Source organism: Lissotriton helveticus, chromosome 9 (genome assembly GCF_964261635.1).
Source record: "Lissotriton helveticus chromosome 9, aLisHel1.1, whole genome shotgun sequence".
Taxonomy (NCBI): domain Eukaryota; kingdom Metazoa; phylum Chordata; class Amphibia; order Caudata; family Salamandridae; genus Lissotriton; species Lissotriton helveticus.
Window position 1 is genome coordinate 1224833057 of NC_136070.1, and position 22110 is coordinate 1224855166.

Sequence of the window (22110 nt, forward strand, 5' to 3'; positions counted from 1 at the left end):
AAGATTCCTGAGTACTTGAAGTAAAGCAATAAGATTTTTTTTTTTTTTGGTGGGGTTGGAGTTGCAATATGTTAATCTTTTGGTGATCACATCCAAAGAGGTGTTGATCAAATCCAAAGTGTGGTATGTTCTTGAACTAAAATTCAGCCTGTCATATCAATCTCTTAATTAAGATGGGAAAGGTCTGCATCAAAATATTTTGTCAGGTAGCCTCTCAGTTTAATAACATTCACTAAGCCTTTAGATCTCCCTCCAGGGAATACTTGCCTTGTCATACTGTGAATCCCTTCTATGTTCATTCCATAACTAACCTGAATCTCTCTCTGCCGAGGACAGTCAAGGTGCAAAAGAGCGATCACCATCACTGCTGGGATCCGTGTGTCAATTATTGCCATACGCAGCATCCAGGACACTGCAAGACACCCACCTGGAACCCAGCCTCCAGTCAAGACTATTGTAAATGTAGGTTGTCCTTCTCAGTCTCTTATACAGTTCGTTTTGCATACTCCTTTCTAATGCTATCATAGAAAGGCATGGTTACTCTAATTTAGATGTTTTACTAATTAACTATTTTTCCTAGGTCATCTGCTCAATGGATACCCTTAGTGATTTAATAGATCATGTTCTCTTAGAGGAATATGTCCTAGGAAGTTTTGCTTTGGGATAAGCCAGGAGTGGAACTAGTTATCAGATGTGGTTAGATTTGGAATAACGTGCGTTGTAGGATTGACCACACAAGCAACAACTAAGCATTTAGGTTGATCTCAATACCTATAGTAGATCACAGAGCTCTTTGCTTACCCCACCAAGAAAGATGCCTCTTCACACACTTGTTGCTGCAGTTTTTGATTCCTGGTGTGTCTTTCCACTCATGGTTGGAATAACTCTGACTTGATTTCTTGGCCACACAAGTACTTCCTGTTGAAAAGGAAGTTGAATTACTGTTCACATAGGCATCTAGAGTTGCATGAAGGTACTCTGGTGCTGAATAAGGTCAGTCCACACTACTTTTTTCACACAATCTATATATTAGCAAATAGATTTTTAAGAACTGGAGTACTACATAAAAAGAATAGTACAGTAAGCAGTATTAAATTTGCTTTGGATTGGGGAAGACTGTCTGGATGCGCAAGATAATGATCGCAACTTTGTATTGTTCCTGCACCCTCTATCGGCCAGATCTCCTGCGGCTGGAGATTAAGGGCCGGGAGGTGACCTCCTGTATCTCTATGGTCTGGATTGGTGTGTGAGGAGCCAGAGAGCAAACTGGGATGGATCATTGACATAGTATCGATCCTACAAATATCGATATACACAAATTTCGGACATTTTATAGCAATAACAAAAATATAGACTCCATACTCTTAACTAGTAAAATCACTAATGTCAAACACACAAATGTAGTTTACAGAAAAATCTTTGTTCATATATCCATAACAAAAATATGAATGAACACAATATCGATCACAATATTATCGCTAACATAACTATTAAATCCATAAAAATGCAATTTTAACTTAAAACCATTATTTTAAATAACCCAAAACTTATAATAAACCACTATAATAAAATAAAAACACATCACATTAAATTAAACAAATACTCAAAATAATTGTACACGTAAAACACATATGAATTCAAAAACAAAGAACTATAAACATATAAAAACATTTCTTAATATATATATAAATATATATACACACAACATAATACATATATAATTAAAGCATACTTTATATTATACTATGAAAATAAAACTTAAAGTAGCGTTTACCAAACAAGGACTCAACTAATGAAAAAATGGTAAACTATACTAAACCAACCAATAAAATAACACTATAAACATCTTAAGCCAATAAAATCAGACAATTAAGCCAACGATGTAACGGCACACTAATTGAACAACTAAATACTCCACTATGGTAAACACAGCAAGAGGTGGAAACGTGGTCCAGAACCTGAGGGACACCTCACACGACTCAGAAAAGATCCTAATTTCCCTCATTATGCCAGACTAGTACATTGTCAGAAAATGCCCTTAGAGCAGGTGAAACAAACTATGGTCCATAAACATAAAGTACATTAGCTGTAACCAGCCAAGCTCCGGGTACTCTTCTAAGACCCCTATACATGATGGTTGTAAAACTATTGCTGAAACTTTTTTTTTGCTTTATTCAGACCGGTAATGTAGTGAGTGTCTGTAATGGTATGCATTTATCAAATGTAATGTATCAGTCAGTTTATCACAAAGGTCATCTCCCCTACCCACAGGACTACTGAAAGATGTAACTCTCCAAATGATGCACAACTTTTCTACTTAAGTAATTCTCACAATTCATACTTTATATTAGTACCAAGTAGGTGGACACATGGGTTTTATAGTCACATATGAAACATTTTAATGCAATCTCCTTAATATTAATAAATAATAAATAATAATAATAAAGGAATTTATAAAGCGCCTGGTGACGCCTTCACGGCGTGTCCCCGCGCTACGGAGAGAGAAAGATGCGGATGGCGGGCTGGCCAGAAGGATTAGTTTTTATACAGATAGGTCTTCAGGAGTTTCCTGAACTGCATTTCAGATCCTTCTAGCCTTAAGCTGACCGGGAGTTTATTCCAGTTGCTGGCTGCCAGCCGTCTGAAAGAGCGTCCACCCATTTTTGCTTTTTTGACATGGGGAATTTTAAGTAGCCCTGCTCCGGCTGAGCGTAGTGCTCTAGTAGGTTCATAGATCTGAACCAAGTCAGAGAGGTAGGACGGGGCCTTATGCCAAACAATCCTGTGGCAGATTAGGAGTGCTTTATAAAGCACTCTCTTTCTGACTGGAAGCCAATGTAAAGCCTCCAGCGCAGGCCTGGATGCTGCTCTTTTGGGGAGTCTCAACACTAGCAGAGCAGCAGTGTTCTGGAGAACTTGCATTCGTCTTAAGTTTTTTTCCGTAGTACCTAAGAGCAGCACATTACCATAGTCCATGCGAGATGTCACTAAGGCTTGGGCCATGGTTCGTCGAGCCTCCAGAGGGAGTAAATCCAATGTGCGGTTGAGGGTTTTTAGTATCCCAAAACATTTTCCCATCAGGCGATTCACATGGCCCTCATAGGACAGTTTGGGATCAACCCAAATTCCCAGATTCTTTGCCTCTTTGCTGGGCTTGGGGGTAGGGCCCAAGCACGTTGGCCACCAGTCCCCCGTCCAGCTGGAGTGGTTACCACCAATCACCACCACCTCAGTTTTAGAGCCATTCAGCTTCAGACAGTGAGCATTCATCCATCCAGCTAAGGCCTGCATACAGGACTTGAAGTTGAATGCTGCTATGTCGGGGGCTTGGGACAGAGAGATCAGCAGTTGAGTGTCGTCAGCGTAAGAGACTAACTCCACCCCAAATGCTAATACCACTTCTGCCAAGGGGGCCATATAAAGATTGAACAAACTAGGGCTCAACGCTGAGCCCTGCGGCACCCCTTGTTCGAGTGCTATGGCAGAAGACTTAAAAGAGCCCCTTTGGACCTGAAAGCTGCGGTCTGTAAGGAACGCTTTAAGCCAGCTTAATGCTGCCTCAGTGAGTCCTGCTTTGTTTAGACACTGTAGCAGGATGATGTGAGCTACAGTGTCAAACGCTGCACTGAGGTCAAGCATTATCAGTGCCATAGTATGTCCGGAGTCCACCTTTTGCCGCACGGTCTCAGTTGCTCTCAGTAGGGCCGTCTCAGTCGAGAAGCCCGGTCGGAAGCCTGACTGAGAGGGGTGAAGGAGGTTATTTTTTTCCAAGTGGGCCATAAGTTGTATATTGGCCACTTTCTCGGCCACTTTGGCCAAGTAGGGTAGTAGTGAGATGGGTCTCAAATTTTCAAGTACTTCCAGACCAACATTTGGTTTCTTTTTGATAGGCAAAACTATTGCTTTCTTCCAGTTAGCAGGGAGAGTACCGGAGGCAAAAGAGAGTTGAAGTACATGCCTGATGTAGGGTTCCAGAACCATTATACTTTCCCCCAACACCCGAGGCGGTGCGGGATCACTAGGGGAGCCTGATTTAATGCTCTGACAGATATTGGAGAGTATCTCTGTAGGGGGTACCACAAAAGTTCTGAGACAGTTCTCTACCCTGCTTGCTTCTATCTTTTCCTCAAAGTCTCGTCCGCTGCTTATATTGCCCGAGAAGGTGGCGTAGATATCTTGGACTTTACCAGCGAAATAAGTCGCTATTCTATTGCATTCCTCGACTGAATCCTTTCCTGAAATGTTACTATCAGCTACTACAGAGATTTCTTTAAAAATTTTAAATAGTTCTCGCGAGGAGTTATCTGCCTCCTCAATACGGGTTTTATAGTGCGCAGCCTTAGTACTTCGAAGTGTGATTTTGTATTTTCTCTGTGCCTCCTTTTACGTATTCTTAATTTGAGGGCAAAAATCGACCCGCCATCTGCGCTCTAATTTTTTGCATTCTGATTTGGCTTTCTGTAATTCAGGCGTGAACCACGGGGCAGACTTTTTATCTCGGGTATTTGTCTTTGATGGACACATCGGGGCTGACTCATCGAGTGCATCTAAAATGCGCTTGTCCAGGTTGCTGTTTGCACTTTCGCAATTGTCCCCTCCTGGTGGACCTCCTAACGCTAGTCGGTGACTAAAGGTGTCTTGAGAGAATTGCTTCCATTTACGTTTCGGATAGCTGTTTTTTTCCCCCCTGTGAATATTAGTGCTCGGACAGCGGATTATGAAAGGGACTAAGGAGTGATCTGACCAGGGAACCGGCATGGGCTGATTCACACTCACACCCTTCCAACTGCTAAATATAGGGTCTAGTAAGTGTCCATGTACATGAGTGGGAGCCTTATTTTTTTGTTCAATTTGTAGGGCCATCAACTCTTGCTTTAGGTCAGTGGCTTCCCTGGATTGTTCATCTTCCAGGTGGGTCCAGGTCAGCAACTGATTGCACAGCAGCACTTATGAGCCTAGCATGACCATTGTGGTGCTTTACTGGTGAAAACTGCTATTTGGGACACCCAGAACACCAGACGATCTAAATTAATATAGAGTACCTTTGACCACTCTAGTGTAGAAGTTAGCCCAAACAACTTAAGTAAAAACAAAGCTAGGGAAATACAGGAAAGCCGAAGCTGTTTGGAGAAAAATCACTGAAAGATTAATATGATTGTCCTAGGACAGGGAACCAGTGCAGCATTTTAGGCCCTGCATTCCTCGGGATCACAGAATAATTTAGAAGCCATGTAGAGGAGCATTACCAGCTTCTTATTTCAGAGTATTGTATAGAAACCTCAAGATAATCAAAGGATTGAGTACAACGTCAAGAGACTCTAGGGAAGTAGAGATTTTCATCCCTCACCCCAGACGTCATCTTCCTCAAAGAGACCTAGCTGAACCCCACTGCTTCGCCAGACATCGCCAACACCACCACTGAAGGCTATAAGATAACACACCAGGCCAGAACCAACAAACAGGTGAAAATGCCATCATCTACAAAGACACCATCCGCTGCATGACCTATTCAGACAAATCAACCCCTGATAATGGAGCATCTCACACCCAACTTCACACAAATGGAAAAAAGCACATTCTGAGGCAGCCTCATCTCCAGAGCACCAGGACCATTCCCCAGTTTCTGCAACGCCATTCCTGACCTCATAGCCCTGATCGCCATCGAACTCCGAGCCCTACATCCTCCTAGGGGATCTTAACTTCCACCTTGACAATTCCTGCAACACCAACACTACCGACCTCCTTGAAAGCATGAGCCTCCAGTAACTTGTCACTGGCCCTACCCACATCACAGGACACACACACAACCACATGTTCACATCCAGCAACAGCAAGTACAACCACGTCTATCGGCTCACGTGGACCGACGACTACAGCGTCTACTTAAGTGTCATTACCTACCAACACCATGCCCTCTAGCTCCACGAACAGAAACTGGAAAAAAGATGGTGGAAGACCAGTGGAAAAACGCATTTAATTTCCCACCTCCCAGACAGAGCTGCGAAGAACTTCCAGTGAATCACAAAACACAACACAATCTCCCCCGCCAAGCCAGGCAAACCCAAAGAACCTGCCGGAAGACTTGTCTGGTTCAACGCAAAGCTAAAATCCACCAAACGCAACTGCCAGGAATTAGAAAGAAAGTGGTGCACCAGCAAAGACAAGAGACCATACCACCTTTCAGACTGCACTAAACAAGTACCAAGCCTCCTGAAAGAAACCAAAATGCCCTAGTAGACCAAATAGAAGCCAGCCCAAACCACATCAAGGAGCTCTTCGCCATTGTGAAGGAGTTCTCCAACCCCAGAGTCCCCAAAAACATCACCCCCTCCAAAGAACTGTATGACACCCTGGCAGACTTCTCCCACGACGAGATCTCATCCTCAACCTTCCCAGACGGACCCACATCACACTGCACCTCAAGAAGCTACACTGGCTCCCGATCCAGAAGAGATGCCAGTTCAAGATATTGACCCACGCATAAGAAGACCTGCACAATGAAGGACCAGCCTACATAAACATACGCATAACCTTCCAACCGATTAGACACCTACAATCCGCCTCCCTCTCCCTTGCAGACACCCCTTGGATCCTCCTTGGCAAAAGATGAGGACATTCCTCACACCTGGTGGCCAAAGCTTGGAATGACCTTGCCCTGCACCTCAGGACCCCCTCTTTGCTTAGGGAATTCAGGAAAGGACTCAAGACTTTTGAAGCTGTTTGAATAAACAAGATCACCATGCAGCAGCTAGCAACTCCAGCACCTTGAGACTCTCACATGTGATTTGCCACACTTTATAAATCCTTGATTGATACAGAGATTGAAGAGCTATATTGCACTCAAGTTAGGTCATTTTAAATCTTGTTAATGACAATGAAGATTTTAAATAATGTTACTGGACTTTTGTAAGCCTAAGTGCAAGTGATGTATTTACCGTAGCAGCCCATCCCCTGTGAAAGTGGTGGAGGCGGGCCGGGCCAGATGAGGGAGGTGGGAAGGAGGAAGGTGGGGAGGGTTTTTGGGGCAAAACAATAAAAAAAATAAACTTACCTTGCCACCACTATCTCCCCCCGCAACACCTCGTCCTTCTTCTGGCACTGGGCACCGGCTCCCAGCCTGCCCTGCGGCCAGTCCTGAAGCTGCTCTTCCATGCAACTTGCGCTCCTGGGCAGACTGGGAGCGTGTTCCTGCTCTCTCCAGCCCCAGCAATGCAGCTGAGGCTGGAGAGAACTTTGCTGCGCATGATAGGTTTGGCCAGCCTGAGACGCCGGCCAAACACCTCATGCATAGTGACGGAAGTGCCCACCACTCCCCCACAGCAGTGTCATCCCCTGGACCCACCCCCAATACTCAGAGTCCTGGGGGGGGGGGTCCAGGGGATTAAAATAAAATGATGAAACAGGTTTAAAAAACATTTTATTATAGTTTTATTTTCTGCTGGTGTCAGAGGGTGTGGCGCTCCTCTACTCTAAAGGAGCGACCGCCCCCTGGTATTTTCGGATCATCCATGTGACTGTAAAGCAGTTCTCTTCTGTATTCTTTCTGCTACTTTCAAGACCCCATGTGGTTGATTCTGTGGTAAAACTGTTTGGCACCAAAAGGTGGGGCTGCAATTTGAACTAGAACACAGTTATCCACATATGTTGGATCCATGCCAAATTGTCAAGTTATCCATCTGAAATAAATATGTATGCAACTAACCTAATAGCATACATCGCTGGCGGTTCTATGCAACACTTCTGGACCTACAATGACATACCTTCTCTAGTAGCTTGTAAATGGCTCCTTGGGCAATGGGGAAGGGGCTGTGAAATGCCACATTTCCTAAAGCTTCAAAATTTGCTTTCATTGTCTCTGGGGTCATACCAACTAGGACGTGTTGCCAGACAGTGGCAGTGTAATTCACTTCAGTATTTCAAGTCCTAATTTTACAAGCATGTGCTGATTTGTGTTGTATTTTTCTTTGTCAACAGCACTTGTTGCTGCCAACTTCTCCTCTGCCTCAATGAACATGAATGCCCCGGGATTTCCCAGCCAGAACTCCAACACTCTACCTCGTACTAACAATACTATGAGCCCACGAGCCACCTTGATGAGGCGGAGACAGAGGAGAAAGGAGCATAAGAGCTCAAGTAAGATGTTCCTATACATTGCTCTGCTTACTTCTCTAGGTTCTGACCAAGCATGACCAGCACTGCATCACAGTACATGACTTCGCCTCTCAGCTAGTGATTTACTATGTTTGTGCAGGCTGCAGGGTCGTAGTTCCTTATATCAAGTAGGATTAGCCCGAAGCGTCTGTTTCTGTAAGGGATACTTGACGCGAGTTCTTGATTTTACCGGTATTTCCTGTTGATGTATGACCAAATCGATGTCCCTCTTGTGCCCATCTGACTCCCCTATTTGCATTGTCGCAATTTCAAAGTCCGCTGCAATCCCTGTTAGAAAGAAACACTACAAGTGAATATTAGAAGGGTCATTGAGGATCAATACAATATATTGGCCTTTCGCAGACCCCTAGTGTGGGGAATCAGCCTTTGTTGGTAGCTGATGATTATGGCTGTCACTTAAGGGAAGTCTTGGAAAGCAGAAACTGCACCTGACTTTTCCCTTGGGTACACCCGGCGCTGCCCTGATCTTGAAGGAAAAAGCAAGAATTGCATTTATACTGCACTATATGAGCCCCTTTTAATTCCTGAAGCCCATTAGCAAGTTCCCCTCAGCAAACACATGGTTGAGGGGCTAAGGTTGGCCAAGTGAGTACTCCCTCTGCTTTTCCAGGCATTATGATGTTTAAACTTCCATAGTGAGATTTGGTATTTGGAAGATATCTGTAACCATGTGTTGTAATCAATATCAGAGTACGGTTTCTCTGTGGCTTTAGGAGACCCAAAACCAACCAGAACTGTAAACATAACTTTGGACATGTCTGCCTAGCTTATCAAGAAGCCAGGGCATTGAAATGGTTCACCATGCCATTGTCTTGGGGAGTTATAATTTATTTTAGCAGAGTCACAGGTAGAGGACCGCATAGTACATTGGTGAATGAATACACTGAGGACGTGTGTTGCATTAGTGAATGCAAGAGAACTGTTAATTAGTCTTGTTTCAGACACCGGCAATGAGAAATGGAGCAGAGCAAAAATAGGCACCAATAGAAATGTAGAATATATTAGTATTTTAGCACAAAATTATTTGCATTTTATACACCAATCATCAACAGGAATTTGTGGGATACTGGTCATCAGTAGACTTTGATGACTGTGCATCTGTGACTGGTAAGACCAGGGGAAATCTATTGAGTAGAAGGGAATTTATAAAGCAAGCCAATTGTGACCAGTTTAGGAAACCAGTTAAGTTGGAGTTTAGTATTTTTCGCTTTTGGGCTTGGTCCACACAAGACCTCTAACAAGATTCAATATTGCAAAGACCGGTGAACAAAATATTGATTAGATTATCTTTATAAATCAAACAAGAGAACTCACACACCCAGAATTAACTATAAAAGTGTAGTTTCATGATAACGTAGCCAGACAGAAGAATTTGTGATAACTTAGCCAGACAGAAGAATTTGTTTTGCAACAAAGCAAAGAGTGAATCCATGATGTAATCTGTGTATGGTCTTTGTGAAGCAGTGGGAAGGCTCCAGTAACAGTTTCCCGTACTGATTGCAGTTTCTCATTTCAGTTTCTCTGGCGTCCAGTACCGTTGGTCCCGGGGGCCAGATCATCCACACTGAGACCACAGAGGTGGTCCTGAGGGGAGACCCTCTGAATGGGTTTGGACTGCAGCTTCAAGGAGGAATCTTTGCCACCGAAACTCTGTCCTCGCCTCCCCTCATCCGCTTCATCGAGCCAGATAGTCCAGCAGAGAGGTACTGTAACTGTGCTCGACACGGGGGGGTATTTGTTTAACTTTTTACTCCGAATATGTCCCTTACGCTTTAGGCTACAATCGAAAAGTGCATCATACTTTACTCATTTACTGCAGCATATGGGATACACAGAGACTGGTACATGCAGATTAATACCTACTGTGGCAAGATAAACCTTAATTGCATGGTGCTAGTATAAGAAGATGCTCGTGGAATGTTGAATGGAAAATGATTGCCCATTCTGACCTTTCTACATTGCTCTTTTTGGTGGTGTCACTCATTGCTGCTGAGAGTGATGGGCCAACCAGGCTAAGGAGACCTTCATCTGGGCAGAGGTGGTTCTTCAGGTCTGGACAGTGGTCCATGGTCCGACAGGAATATTTCAATACTCTGTTCGGGTTACAAAGGGTGATAATTTCTAATTCACAGGGTCTTAGCCATCAGCGGAATTTAAAGTCTGGTGGAGACTATGAACGGGTTCCTAAAGCTTTAGGTGATCTTGTCAACCTGGTGCCTGAATGAAAAGGTGAGGATGAATCCCGGCTAAATATACAGTTTGTACAGCCTCAAGGGTTTGACTTTTTCGATGGGTAAGGCGCAATTATATGGAAGGCCAAATGAGAGGATTTGTAGACATGTGGCTTTTTTAGCAAAGTAAAAGTAGAATGGGGCTCTCTTGCTATTCAGTGGTTGAAATCTGATAGCTATTACAATTGATGTAATGATGGTTGATAGATTAATGCGACTCCTAAGTGGTCTCTCAGTATTCTGTCCAAGGAAAAGGTGAGGCTGAAACCCTCTGAAAATAATCTGGAAGATGAGTTCTCAAGAGTGACTGAAGGTCTATATGATTATCTTAGTGGTAGAATGTGCGAAAACTGTATCGCTTATCCATCCGAGGAGGCGGTTGTGATCAGAATGACGTTGGCTTTCTAGGAAAAAGGCCAGTTGTCGTGTAAAACCGTTCATAAGTGATAAACACAGACGACTTAAGACAATTAAGCTTGCTCTGGTGTCTTTAAGCCTTGACGGTGGCAACAATAGTGTGATCTTAGATCATTGCTTGTCAGAAACATTTGAAGAGATGGGCAAAGAGTCAACAAAATCATTCATATTTAATATTTATATTGCCATGTTGGAAGCAGCTGTGAATTAAGGGATCAGTCAACCATAAGAATTTTTAATTCTGTTTTGATTGCGTTGAGGAGCCCAGCTCCCATACTCTGTAAAAACTATAAATAAGAGACTTACCTTCTCTCCCCTTTCTACAAATGATCCAGTCGTCCTGGGGTGTATTATAGCATCTATAAGGCGCTTTGTGCTTATGTTGTGGGATGGTGAAGTGCATTTTTTGACAGATGGGACAGTGCACCCTTAAGGGAGTAGTAGCTCCCTTAAGGTGGAGGGAGAGTGTTGGATTTGTTGTGATTCATTGTGGAAAGCACATGTGTATTGGGCACCAGTGATGTGTTTTTGCCTTGTCTTGATACGCAGCACAAATTTGTGTGTGGAGGTGAGGTGTACAAAAAAAAGCTCCAGTAATCCATGCTGCAACAAATGCAAGACAGAGATGCTGTCAAGTGTGTAAAATGATGCCAAATGGGAAAGAATTGATGTTGATGACCTGAGCAGTAGCTGTGCACCTTTTTAAAGGCAGTGAATATTGCCTATTGCTGGGCATAGACCTGTCGTGTGTAGGGAAACAAGTGGGAGAGCTATCAAGATGGACAACCGGAGCAAAAACAACAAATCTTTAGAAGGTCCAGAATTCACCTACTCCTGCTATGCCAAAGAAAACCAACATTTTAAGGAGATGTTCATGATCCCAACTCCTCTCATACTCTGTAAGGGTCCCAAAGGCCTAAGAGCCCCGGTTCGGTGATGGCTCAGATCCTAGCCACACTGCACCCTGCTCATGCAAGAGTGAGATTAGCCGTAGCGCTAATTCCGGTGCGGTGGTTTTATTGAGTTGGTGGGGCTGCGTCGGCCAACAGACATGTGTAGCACTACGGAGGTAGTGCTCGTGACTGCCATTGGTCGACAGAAGCAGCAAAGGGGTTAACTGCATATTCGGTTGCTTCCCTGATAGCATAAAAACAGATAAGCACACCCAATGTTTCTCGCCAGCTTTCTCCCATTCAAATACAATACTTGTTTTTCGATCCAGAGTCTAAGTTCTTCATAGTTTGTCATGAGGAGGGATCCTCCTACCCTAGAGTTTCCTTCCAGGCAGCTTCCACCTTCATTATGGGATTAACATTTCAGTGTAAAAAGGGAGAATGTGGAAAGTGGAGACTTGGGGCCTTAATATGATTTTGGAGGTCCTCCCACAGGCCGCCACACCAGCACCCTGCGGGAGGACCACCAAAGCCGTTCCCACACCGCCTGCCGGATTATGATTGTAATCTGTAGCAGGTCATGGCACCGTGGCGCTGCAACGGTGGCAGTCTTTAAGGTTCATTGGAGAACCATACATGCAGACTGCCACAGTGACATTGCCGTCTGCAAGTTCCTGCACGGTGCGGAAATGCACCATGTGGTGCATGCCGCACCGTACAGGAACTGGGGTACATAAATACAGGGGGGACACAGTCCTGGAGCACCAGGGGGCCCTGTTAGGGCCCCTTTGGTTGCCTATCCGCCACCTCTAACATGGCTGTCGCACCTCCATAAAATAGATTGCGGTGAGGCCACTCAAAATATGTTTGGCTGTGCAGTCTGCAGCACTGCCAGCATATTCCTCCTGAGAAAGACCACCAGCCCAGTCTGAAACTAGTTTAATATGAGTTTTTGTTCTCTAGCTCTGTGCTCACTTTCCACCATCTAGCCCTCTCCATGCCACCAGTTGTGTGGCTGTGCTGTCTACATGTATTGCACATCCTCCCTAGCTCTGTGCTCACTTGACATCTGGCCCTCTCCATGTTCTGCTTGTTGTGTTATGTGCAAATAGCCAACAAATTCATTCATATTTAATATTTATATTGCCATGTTGGAAGCAGCTGTGAATTAAGGGATCAGTCAACCATAAGAATTTTGAATTCTGTTTTGATTGCGTTGAGGAGCCCAGCTACCATACTCTGTAAAAACTATAAATAAGAGACTTACCTTCTCTCCCCTTTCTACAAATGATCCAGTCGTCCTGAGGTGTATTGTAGCATCTATAAGGCGCTTCGAGCTTATGTTGTGGGATCGCAAAGTGCATTTTTCACAGATGGGACAATACACTGTAAGGGAGTAGTGGTGGAAGAGTGTTGGATTTGTTGTGATTCATTGGGTATTGGGCACCAGTGATGTTTTTGTCTTGTCTTGATATGCATCACAACCCAGTGTATGGAGGAGAGGTGTACAAAAATGTGAGTTTGTAAAGCTCCAGTAATCCATGCTGCAACAAATGCAAGACAGAGATGCTGTCAAGTGTGTAAAATGATGCCAAATGGGAAAGAATTGATGTTGATGACCTGAGCAGTAGCTGTGCACCTTTTTAAAGGCAGTGAATATTGCCTATTGCTGGGCATAGACCTGTCGTGTGTAGGGAAACAAGTGGGAGAGCTATCAAGATGGACAACCGGAGCAAAAACAACAAATCTTTAGAAGGTCCAGAATTCACCTACTCCTGCTATGCCAAAGAAAACCAACATTTTAAGGAGATGTTCATGATCCCAACTCCTCTCATACTCCGTAAGGGTCCCAAAGGCCTAAGAGCCCCGGTTCGGTGATGGCTCAGATCCTAGCCACACTGCACCCTGCTCATGCAAGAGTGAGATTAACCGTAGCGCTAATTCCGGTGCGGTGGTTTTATTGAGTTGGTGGGGCTGCGTCGGCCAACAGACATGTGTAGCACTACGGAGGTAGTGCTCGTGACGGCCATTGGTCGACAGAAGCAGCAAAGGGGTTAACTGCATATTCGGTTGCTTCCCTGATAGCATAAAAACAGATAAGCACACCCAATGTTTCTCGCCAGCTTTCTCCCATTCAAATACAATACTTGTTTTTCGATCCAGAGTCTAAGTTCTCCATAGTTTGTCATGAGGAGGGATCCTCCTACCCTTCTAGAGTTTCCTTCCTGGCAGCTTCCACCTTCATTATGGGATTAACATTTCAGTGCAAAAAGAGAGAATGTGGTGAGAGGAGACTTGGGGCCTTATTATGATTTTGGAGGTCCTCCCACAGGCCGCCATGCCCAGCACCCTGCGGGAGGACCACCAAAGCCGTTCCCACACCACCTGCCGGTTCATGATCATAATCGGTAGCGGGTGCTGGCTTGGCGACGCTGCATCGGCGGCATTCTGTAAGGCTCATTGGGCCTTGAAACCAGACAGAAGGTCTTTCAGAATATGAGTAGAACAGAAAATGAGGCCATAAAAGAACTGGCGATGAACAAAAACCTGATTATAAAACCAGCAGACAAGGGGGGTGCAGTGGTCATTCAAACGACCATAGCCTATGATAAAGAATGCAGACGGCTTCTTTCCGACAACAGGAACTACCAGATCCTTACTGAGGATCCGACAGAATCTCTAAGAGTTCAGATTGGTGGTATGGTGGAAGAGGCACTCACACATGACTGGATTACGAAGAAGGAGTCAGAATTTCTGACCCAGAAGAACCCTCGTATTCCGTACTTTTACACCATCCCGAAGGTGCATAAAGACCTGACGAACCCACCTGGTCGCCCCATTGTTTCGGGAATTTCATCTATCCTGGAACCTTTATCCAAGTTTGCTGATGCCTTCTTGAGACCTCTGGTACAGGCCACTGACACCTATTTACGTGACACGAAAGCAGTATTACAACTGCTGAACAATCAGCCATTTGACCCAACCTCGCAAATGTTGCTAAGCCTGGATGTGGAGAGCCTCTATACGAGTCTCCCCCACGATGAGACCATTCAAATCATTGAGGAGGTACTACATTCTACAGTTTGGGAATATCACACCCCACGGAATGTAGTGATGGAGTGCATTTCCCTGGCACTTACGAAAAAATTTTTCGAATATGAGGGCACTCTTTTCTGGCAGAAGCATGGGACCAGTATGGGCAGCACTTTTGCCCCGAGCCTAGCTGGACTTTATGTCCACCATTTGGAATCGACCAAAATCCTGCACCAAGACAATCCACACAGGGCGAGGATTCGTTCCTGGCGAAGGTATATAGATGATGTCCTGGTTATCTGGGAGGGGGATGCAACCATGATAACGGATTTCATCGACTGGCTCAACAATCAGAATGCCTTTTTGAAATTCACTTACCAGGCATCCAATACCAACATGGTTTTCTTAGATTTGAATATCTACCACGAAGCAGGCATGTTAAAAACTGAAACACATTTTAAACCAACGGCTAAGAACTGTCTCCTTAGATTTGACAGTTTTCACCCTCGTCATCTGAGAGAGAACCTCCCTTATGGGCAGTTCCTCCGCCTACGGCGGAACTGTACCGATGTAGCCAGATACAAAACTCAAGCCAAAGATCTGAGTGCAAAGTTAAGACAGAGAAAATATCCGGAAAGGGTGATCCAAAAAGCCTGTACCAGAGCACGTAACAACAACCGGGATGCCCTTTTGGAGGACAATCCACCAAGGGAGGAAGCCGCCAATAGGACGGTTTGTGTTACCACGTACAGCCCGGTCAGCAACCAAGTGACTAAATTGGTCCACAAACATTGGCGCACTTTAACGAGTGGTGGCTTGTCTTTGGAGAAACCCCTCTTTGCACACAGAAGAGGTAGGAACTTGAGGGACATACTTGTCCACACTCGACCGCCCCCCCCGGTCAAGGATCAGACGAGGTTGCAAGGCATACATGGGCACTACCCATGTGGAAACTGTAATAACTGCCACCTCACAAAAAAGACGCAGAACCTAATCTTTTCCAATGGCACCACATGGGAACAGCGGGCATTTACTAACTGCAACAGCAAAAATGTAGTTTACTTAATTACCTGCCCATGTGGAAAGGAATATGTGGGCATGACCACCAGACCTGTTAGGGTCAGGTTAAATGAACACAAGAGCAACATCAGGTGCAAGAAACAAACTACCAAAATGTCAACCCATTATATTGAAAATCAACACTGTGTGAATGAGCTGCAGTGGACAGTTATTGAACAATTGCCCTCAGAGACAGGTCTGCTGGAAAAAGAACAACGGTGGGTGTTTCGGTTGGGGACCGACACCACTGGACTGAATGATTCCATTCCATGGAACCTTCTTAGATAAACACTCGATCTGCCCACCCTTTACAATGAGCTTTGGTCAATATACTCATATGGTTACTTAATAATTGTTTGTGGACCAATAGGGTTATACACATCAGCTCAACGTGGTACCATCGATTTTTGATGGATGTTGAACCCTTTCTGGAGCTGACCTTAACCTCTCTCACCACAGTCTTTCTTAAAAATTTCCTCTTAAGAATTATTATATGGGAAATACACCCGTGAGAGCAACTACGGAAATGGTAGGCACACCCCTGAAATAGGGTAATCCTCTTTTTGTCTACTGGCCATAACACCTTATCCCTGCCTTATTTTTGTTTTTTTTGGGTTTAAATAGGCCATTTTCCATTCATTTCCAAGCATTCCAATATATACCGCTAGCCTCGCGTCCTTCACGAAGCATTTGCAGGTGCGCATGCGCATTAGATCTTGCCATCCACTTCCAAGCATTTCAATATGATACCGCTAGCTTCGCGTCTTTTACAAAGCGTTTGCATGTGCGCATGCGCATTAGATCAGTCTATCGCGCATGCGCCGGCTGTACTCTGTTGTGCGCATGCACGAAGGATCAGTGTAGGACGTTAGCGCATTACCGGGTATTGGGTGATATCTCTCCGTATTTGGGCTTGTACCGTTTTGCATTAATCAATTAACCCTCACTAATTACCCCCAGACAAGCGTATTTAAAGGCCCGAATCCCTCTGCTGCTCACTTCATCGGAGCCGCGTTGAGGGATGGCAGGCGATTTGTTGTTGCTGTAACCGTGAGTTATGAGACCATCTTGAGAAGCAGTTGTACATTGTTCTTGTGGCGCTCAGATGCTTGAGTTCTTCCACTGATTTGCTGAACCTTTGATTTCCTAGGTTTCTGATTAGGAAAGGATTCCCCAATATACGTTAAAGGCTCATGAAGTCCTCTAGTTGTGAACTTTAAGTAAGATCTTTTGTTCTCTTTGTTCTGCTCATATTCCATCTGAGCAGCAATTTGTGTTGGTATGCGTGTGTATATGTGTGTAGTGTCTTTTTTCTTTCTTCTTCCAGGTTCCAATTATTTTTTGGTTTCACCTGATGTTTTTTCAGAGAAGCATTATCCTTCTCCTCTAAAACTGTGATAAACTGTCTGTTTATATATGATTTTGTTTCCACAGGTTCTTACGCCAACTGGGCGCAACTACACTCACTTACATATAACATTGTGAGGAACATTACACATTGTGGTAATTTTATTTTTCACTTTTACATTTTACATGTGAGTAAGGGGAGGGTAAGTGCATACACCCTTGTCCTGAAGAAGGGGGCTCTGACCTCCGAAACATGTTGACTTTTAATACAGTGGTTTGATACCCTAATACGTATCTTTTTATAACCACGCCCTGCACTTTAAATTTTAATAATACCAGCCGGGGATTTAATAAAGTTTTTTTTTTTTTTTTTTCTTCCCACGTGCCAGGTATTTTTTAACCACCCACTTTTTTCACCTCACCTCACTCACATCCTTGTTAAAAACACACACCCCCACACATAGTTCACGTCAAGTGCTCCTGCGTATTCGCGAGTCGTAGCACGCCGCATCCCGTAGAGGGGTGCGAAGGCCCCGATGATGAAGCATGACACCAAGGGGCCTGTTGGTGTGTGAGGGGCATTTAAACAACACTGTGTGTTCCCCATCACCTTAGGGATCACTATCACCTGAGTGGATTCCACTTTGTTTATGTCATTGGAGAACCCTACATGCAGACGGCAATGTCACTGTGGCAGTCTGCAAGTTCCTGCACGGTGCAGCATGCACCATGGGGTGCGTGCCACACCGTGCAGGCACTGGGGTTCATAAATACAGGGGGGGGGACAGACCTGGAGCACCAGGGGGCCCTTTTAAGGCCCCTTTGGTTGCCTATCCGCCACCCCTAACATGGCTTTCGCACCACAATAAAATGGGTGGCGGTGAGGCCACTCAAAATATGTTTACCTGTGCCGTCTGCGGCACTGCCAGCATATTCTTCCTGAGAAAGACCGCCAGCCCAGTCTGAAGCTAGTTTAATAGGAGTTATTGTTCTAGCTCTGTTCTAGCTCTGTGCTCGCTTTCCACTATCTAGCCCTCTCCATGCCACCAGTTGTGTGGCTGTGCTGTCTACATGTATTGAGCATCCTCCCTAGCTCTGTGCTCACTTGACATCTGTCCCTCTCCATGATTTTCTACTGTGTGGCTCTGCAGTCTCTTATGTGCATTCTCTGTAGCCTCATAATGTCTTTGATGCTCAGCTGGTGAACCTTCTGCCTGTCGCACCAGAAGCAGGACTTAAAAGCACAGGTAACGGATGCAGTAACAGAAGAAGCTTGACATAGTATACAGAAGCTTGCTATCCTTGTCGAAAACCATGTCTCTAATGTTCTTATTTCAGGAGACTTGTGACTTCTATAGTCTCCTGCAATAAAGAAATTACATAGCTGCTCAAATTTAATAAGTTATAACAGGTGAGTTGTGATGTTAAAATGCCTGCTGCCAGGTTGAGCAGTCAAATTGAGAGGGATTATTACAGCAGCTGTTTAAACTTAAAAAATGAGAACCGGTTATCCTTCTTTTGATGCCCTTTTTCTGGAAAGAAAAGGTGATCAGCAGAAAGGGGATATTTATGGCAGATTGTTGAATATTTACCGCTCCATGGGTTATCGCAAGAAATATGAAAAGTCTTCATGTTTCCATACAATTTGACTCTCAACCTTTTAACCTAATTTCCATTAAATTGGTTCTTATGCAAAAAATACTACCTGCTTTTTTTGTGTGCTTAAGTTCACAGTGCAGAATATACTTTTATCCGTGTTTGTAATGAATGTGAAAGAGGAATACACAAAGGATTTAGATGGTTTCTTGGAAAGGTGATGGTATGACCATGTACTATACGGAATAAAGTACCCCCTGTCATACATTATAATTATAGTGCACATCACTGAGGAGTTCTATGACCTTATGAAGGAACTTAGCCTTCAGCCTCGTCTTTATATGATCGTAAAACTCCTCTTTGACTTGCAATATCCTTAAAAGGTATGGCAGGGTGTACTTCATTTGGCTTATTCTTTGGTTTTTAGGTCCCAGAAAGACCTGGCTCTACCCTCCCTATGAATTTATGACGTTGCTCACCTCATGTATCCAGTGCTTTTCTTAACCCCTTCCATGTGGCCGCGATTCCCCCCGCATGCGGCCGCGGAATGAACAGGGTGGGGCCGTGACGAACCCCAGCCGTCATCCGCACACGAGCACCGTGGAGCGTGACGGCTGGGGTTCGTCACCAGCATGGAAGGGGTTAATGGGTGGCAACCTCTGCAAGTGCCCTTCAAACTTGACAAAGAGGCCCGTAACCCTTTCCCTGCTGATGACGGAACCACGCCATCATGAGCCACGGGTGCAGTGTGCTCATGATGGCATGGTTCCGTCATGCTGCCGCTGCTCCGCCCATGCGGACTGATTCCCCGATTGTGCGGGCGGAGTCGTGATGGAACCACACTGTCATGAGCACAGCGAGCCTGTGGCTCATGACAGCGGGATTCCGTGACGAGCATGTGGGCGTCCGCAACCCCCCTTACCCCCCAGCGCCGCAGCGGAATTACCGCCGCAGCCAAGGGGTTAAAATGTGGCTAGAAACTTGCCAGGCCAGTCAACAAATACAGTATCAACTACTGCTTCAACTTTTATCCGCAAGAACCAGAGAGCTTGCAAAGGCCACCAGATTTCTAAAGCGCTTCAGAACCAAATGATGGTAAAGCACTATACTTCAATAATATGCTTACCATAACATAAACATTATAGTGACCTACCCCTTGGCTACTTGAGCCCTCCCGCAGTTCTAGTGTCTCTGTGCAGTGACGGTCAAAAGAACATTGGCCATGGGGCAATGCAGACCCCTCCCTGTCCCAGAGGACAGGGCGTTTTGGGTCAGAGCAGAGTCCAGGCTAGGAAGCCAATTTATAGTGATAGCTCATTAGAGGTTGCAGATGTTCCAGCTTCTGGTTCGTCCCCAGTTAGTGCCGGATCATGTCCCTGCACTGCCCATCTCCTGTATAAAACACCCTCCACCAATCAATTTGCAGCCAGCAGCCAAAATTAGAATGATTATCCAATCAGTCATCCTGACTAATTGGGACAGGCAGCGGCCTCGGGCTCAGCGACCGGCGCGTGGAGCTCGCCCCGCGTCTGGTGGTGGTTTGTGTAGGGGTGACCTGGGCTGTCGTGTGTGTGGCCGCTGCGGTCACCGGCTCAGCAGCTCTTTGGGGATACATGGTGTTGATATTGCTGGTGAATCTCGTTTACAGAGGTTGTATATTGCATTTCTATCTAATGTTCCAGCTGGGTCTGGTGGCTCAGTGGACTATTGCATTCACTGCAGTGGCCTGTGTTCAACCACATGGTCACAGGTTCAAATCCTGCTGGGTCCACTCAGCCTTTCATCCTTCTGAGGTCGATAAAATGAGTACCATTGAGTTGGGTAACCATATAACTCTGTTATTCAGCTCCAAGATGCCATTGGGTGAGCGTGCTCTTTGCAAATGCTCGTTGTTGTGTTATTCCCTTTTATTTCTCCTTTGTCATTTAAGATTTCAAATGTATTGAACTTTCACCGTCAGTGATACAGATGTAAAAACTCCTAAAATTTACTGAGGCATGACTCCGACTCCCAGACAGTGGAAAAAATTGTGAAGAAATGCGTTCTATAGATCTGAATACTTCCAGGCCATTAACAGGTTCACAGTAAAGGACCAGTTTGTATTCAGATGCCTTAATTATAGTTTATTTCCATGCAGGCTTTTGACGTATATCTTTCATATTACAACTTTTAAATCCTGAAACCTCTGCCCCTCCATTCTGGCCATCTAATTTTGTTTGGACAGCACCAGTGTCCTATGATGCACTGTCACATACCCGCCCTGAAGCGAGCTGGGGAAACCCTAGATTTCCCAGGTGTACCTGCAGGGTCCAGGTAGTGAGCAATGGCTTTTCTTAGCACACAATATTGATTGCGCTGGTCTGGAGGCCAGGATTGCACAAGCACCATTGAGTTGTGTGCTGTGATTATTTTAACCCTGGAACTCCCTTATGATAATACCGTGAGTCGTTTGGAGACCGGTCATCGCTCCCTGGCACGGTACAGCATTACAAGTAGGGGCACCCTCCATAGATCCAGGAGTGCTCTGTGTGTGTATATATGTATGTATGTGTATGTCTGTGTGTATGTATATGTATGTGTGTGTGTATGTATGTGTGTACATGTGTGTGTGTATGTGTGTGTATATATATATATATATATATATATATATATATATCAAAGCTCACGTGTGGAAACACAGACCTCACTCACGGGGATACTGGTCAGAAGCCTTTATTTTCCTAACAGCAAGCTTCAAATAGCAGGGAGACCCAGGAAAAAAGTCCATGAATGTCCTGTTTCGTCTTATGCATCCTGACGCGTTTCGAAGGCTCCCGCCTTCTTCTTCAGAGGACGACAAACTGATTACAGGAGGGAGGCAGGATACCAGGATACCACTTCCTTTAAATTAAATGACACGCCTCTAGATAGGCTGGACTGTCGCCGCAGTGCCTTATGGAACCAGTAGTCCTGCTATGGATTTATCGCATATAGCGTCTTAATTCATTGAGTCCTCCGCTGTAGTTCAAAAGCAATTGACTCTGATCCCCTCGCCAGCCAAGCAGCGTCGCGGTGATAGAGCAGGGGACGGATGTATATCCACACTCCCAACGAGCTGAATGCTTGCCGTTTAGAGACTCTTCCCTGGACGTCGCTTGGCGGTGCTAAGCGCATGCAGTTGCTGCTGCGAGGCTCACTTTCCCATCTAGGCGCTCGTGCACTCTTCCTGGCGGGTTCGGTAATGAATGGTGATGGGACCATTCTGTATATCAAAGCTCACGTGTGGAAACACAGACCTCACTCACGGGGATACTGGTCAGAAGCCTTTATTTTCCTAACAGCAAGCTTCAAATAGCAGGGAGACCCAGGAAAAAAGTCCATGA

The 22110-nt window shown here is 45.0% G+C and overlaps 1 protein-coding gene across 2 annotated transcripts in view; it reads left to right on the forward strand.

Annotated features, from left to right (window-relative positions):
* Positions 1–22110, forward strand: part of GRIP2 (glutamate receptor interacting protein 2) — a 476068-nt gene that overhangs the window by 336882 nt on the left and 117076 nt on the right. For both annotated transcript variants that reach the window (XM_078661710.1, XM_078661711.1), the window contains exons 10-12: positions 337–462; positions 7975–8133; positions 9689–9875. In XM_078661710.1, coding sequence (XP_078517836.1) covers positions 337–462; positions 7975–8133; positions 9689–9875 — 472 coding nt within the window. The remainder of the gene's footprint in view (positions 1–336; positions 463–7974; positions 8134–9688; positions 9876–22110) is intronic.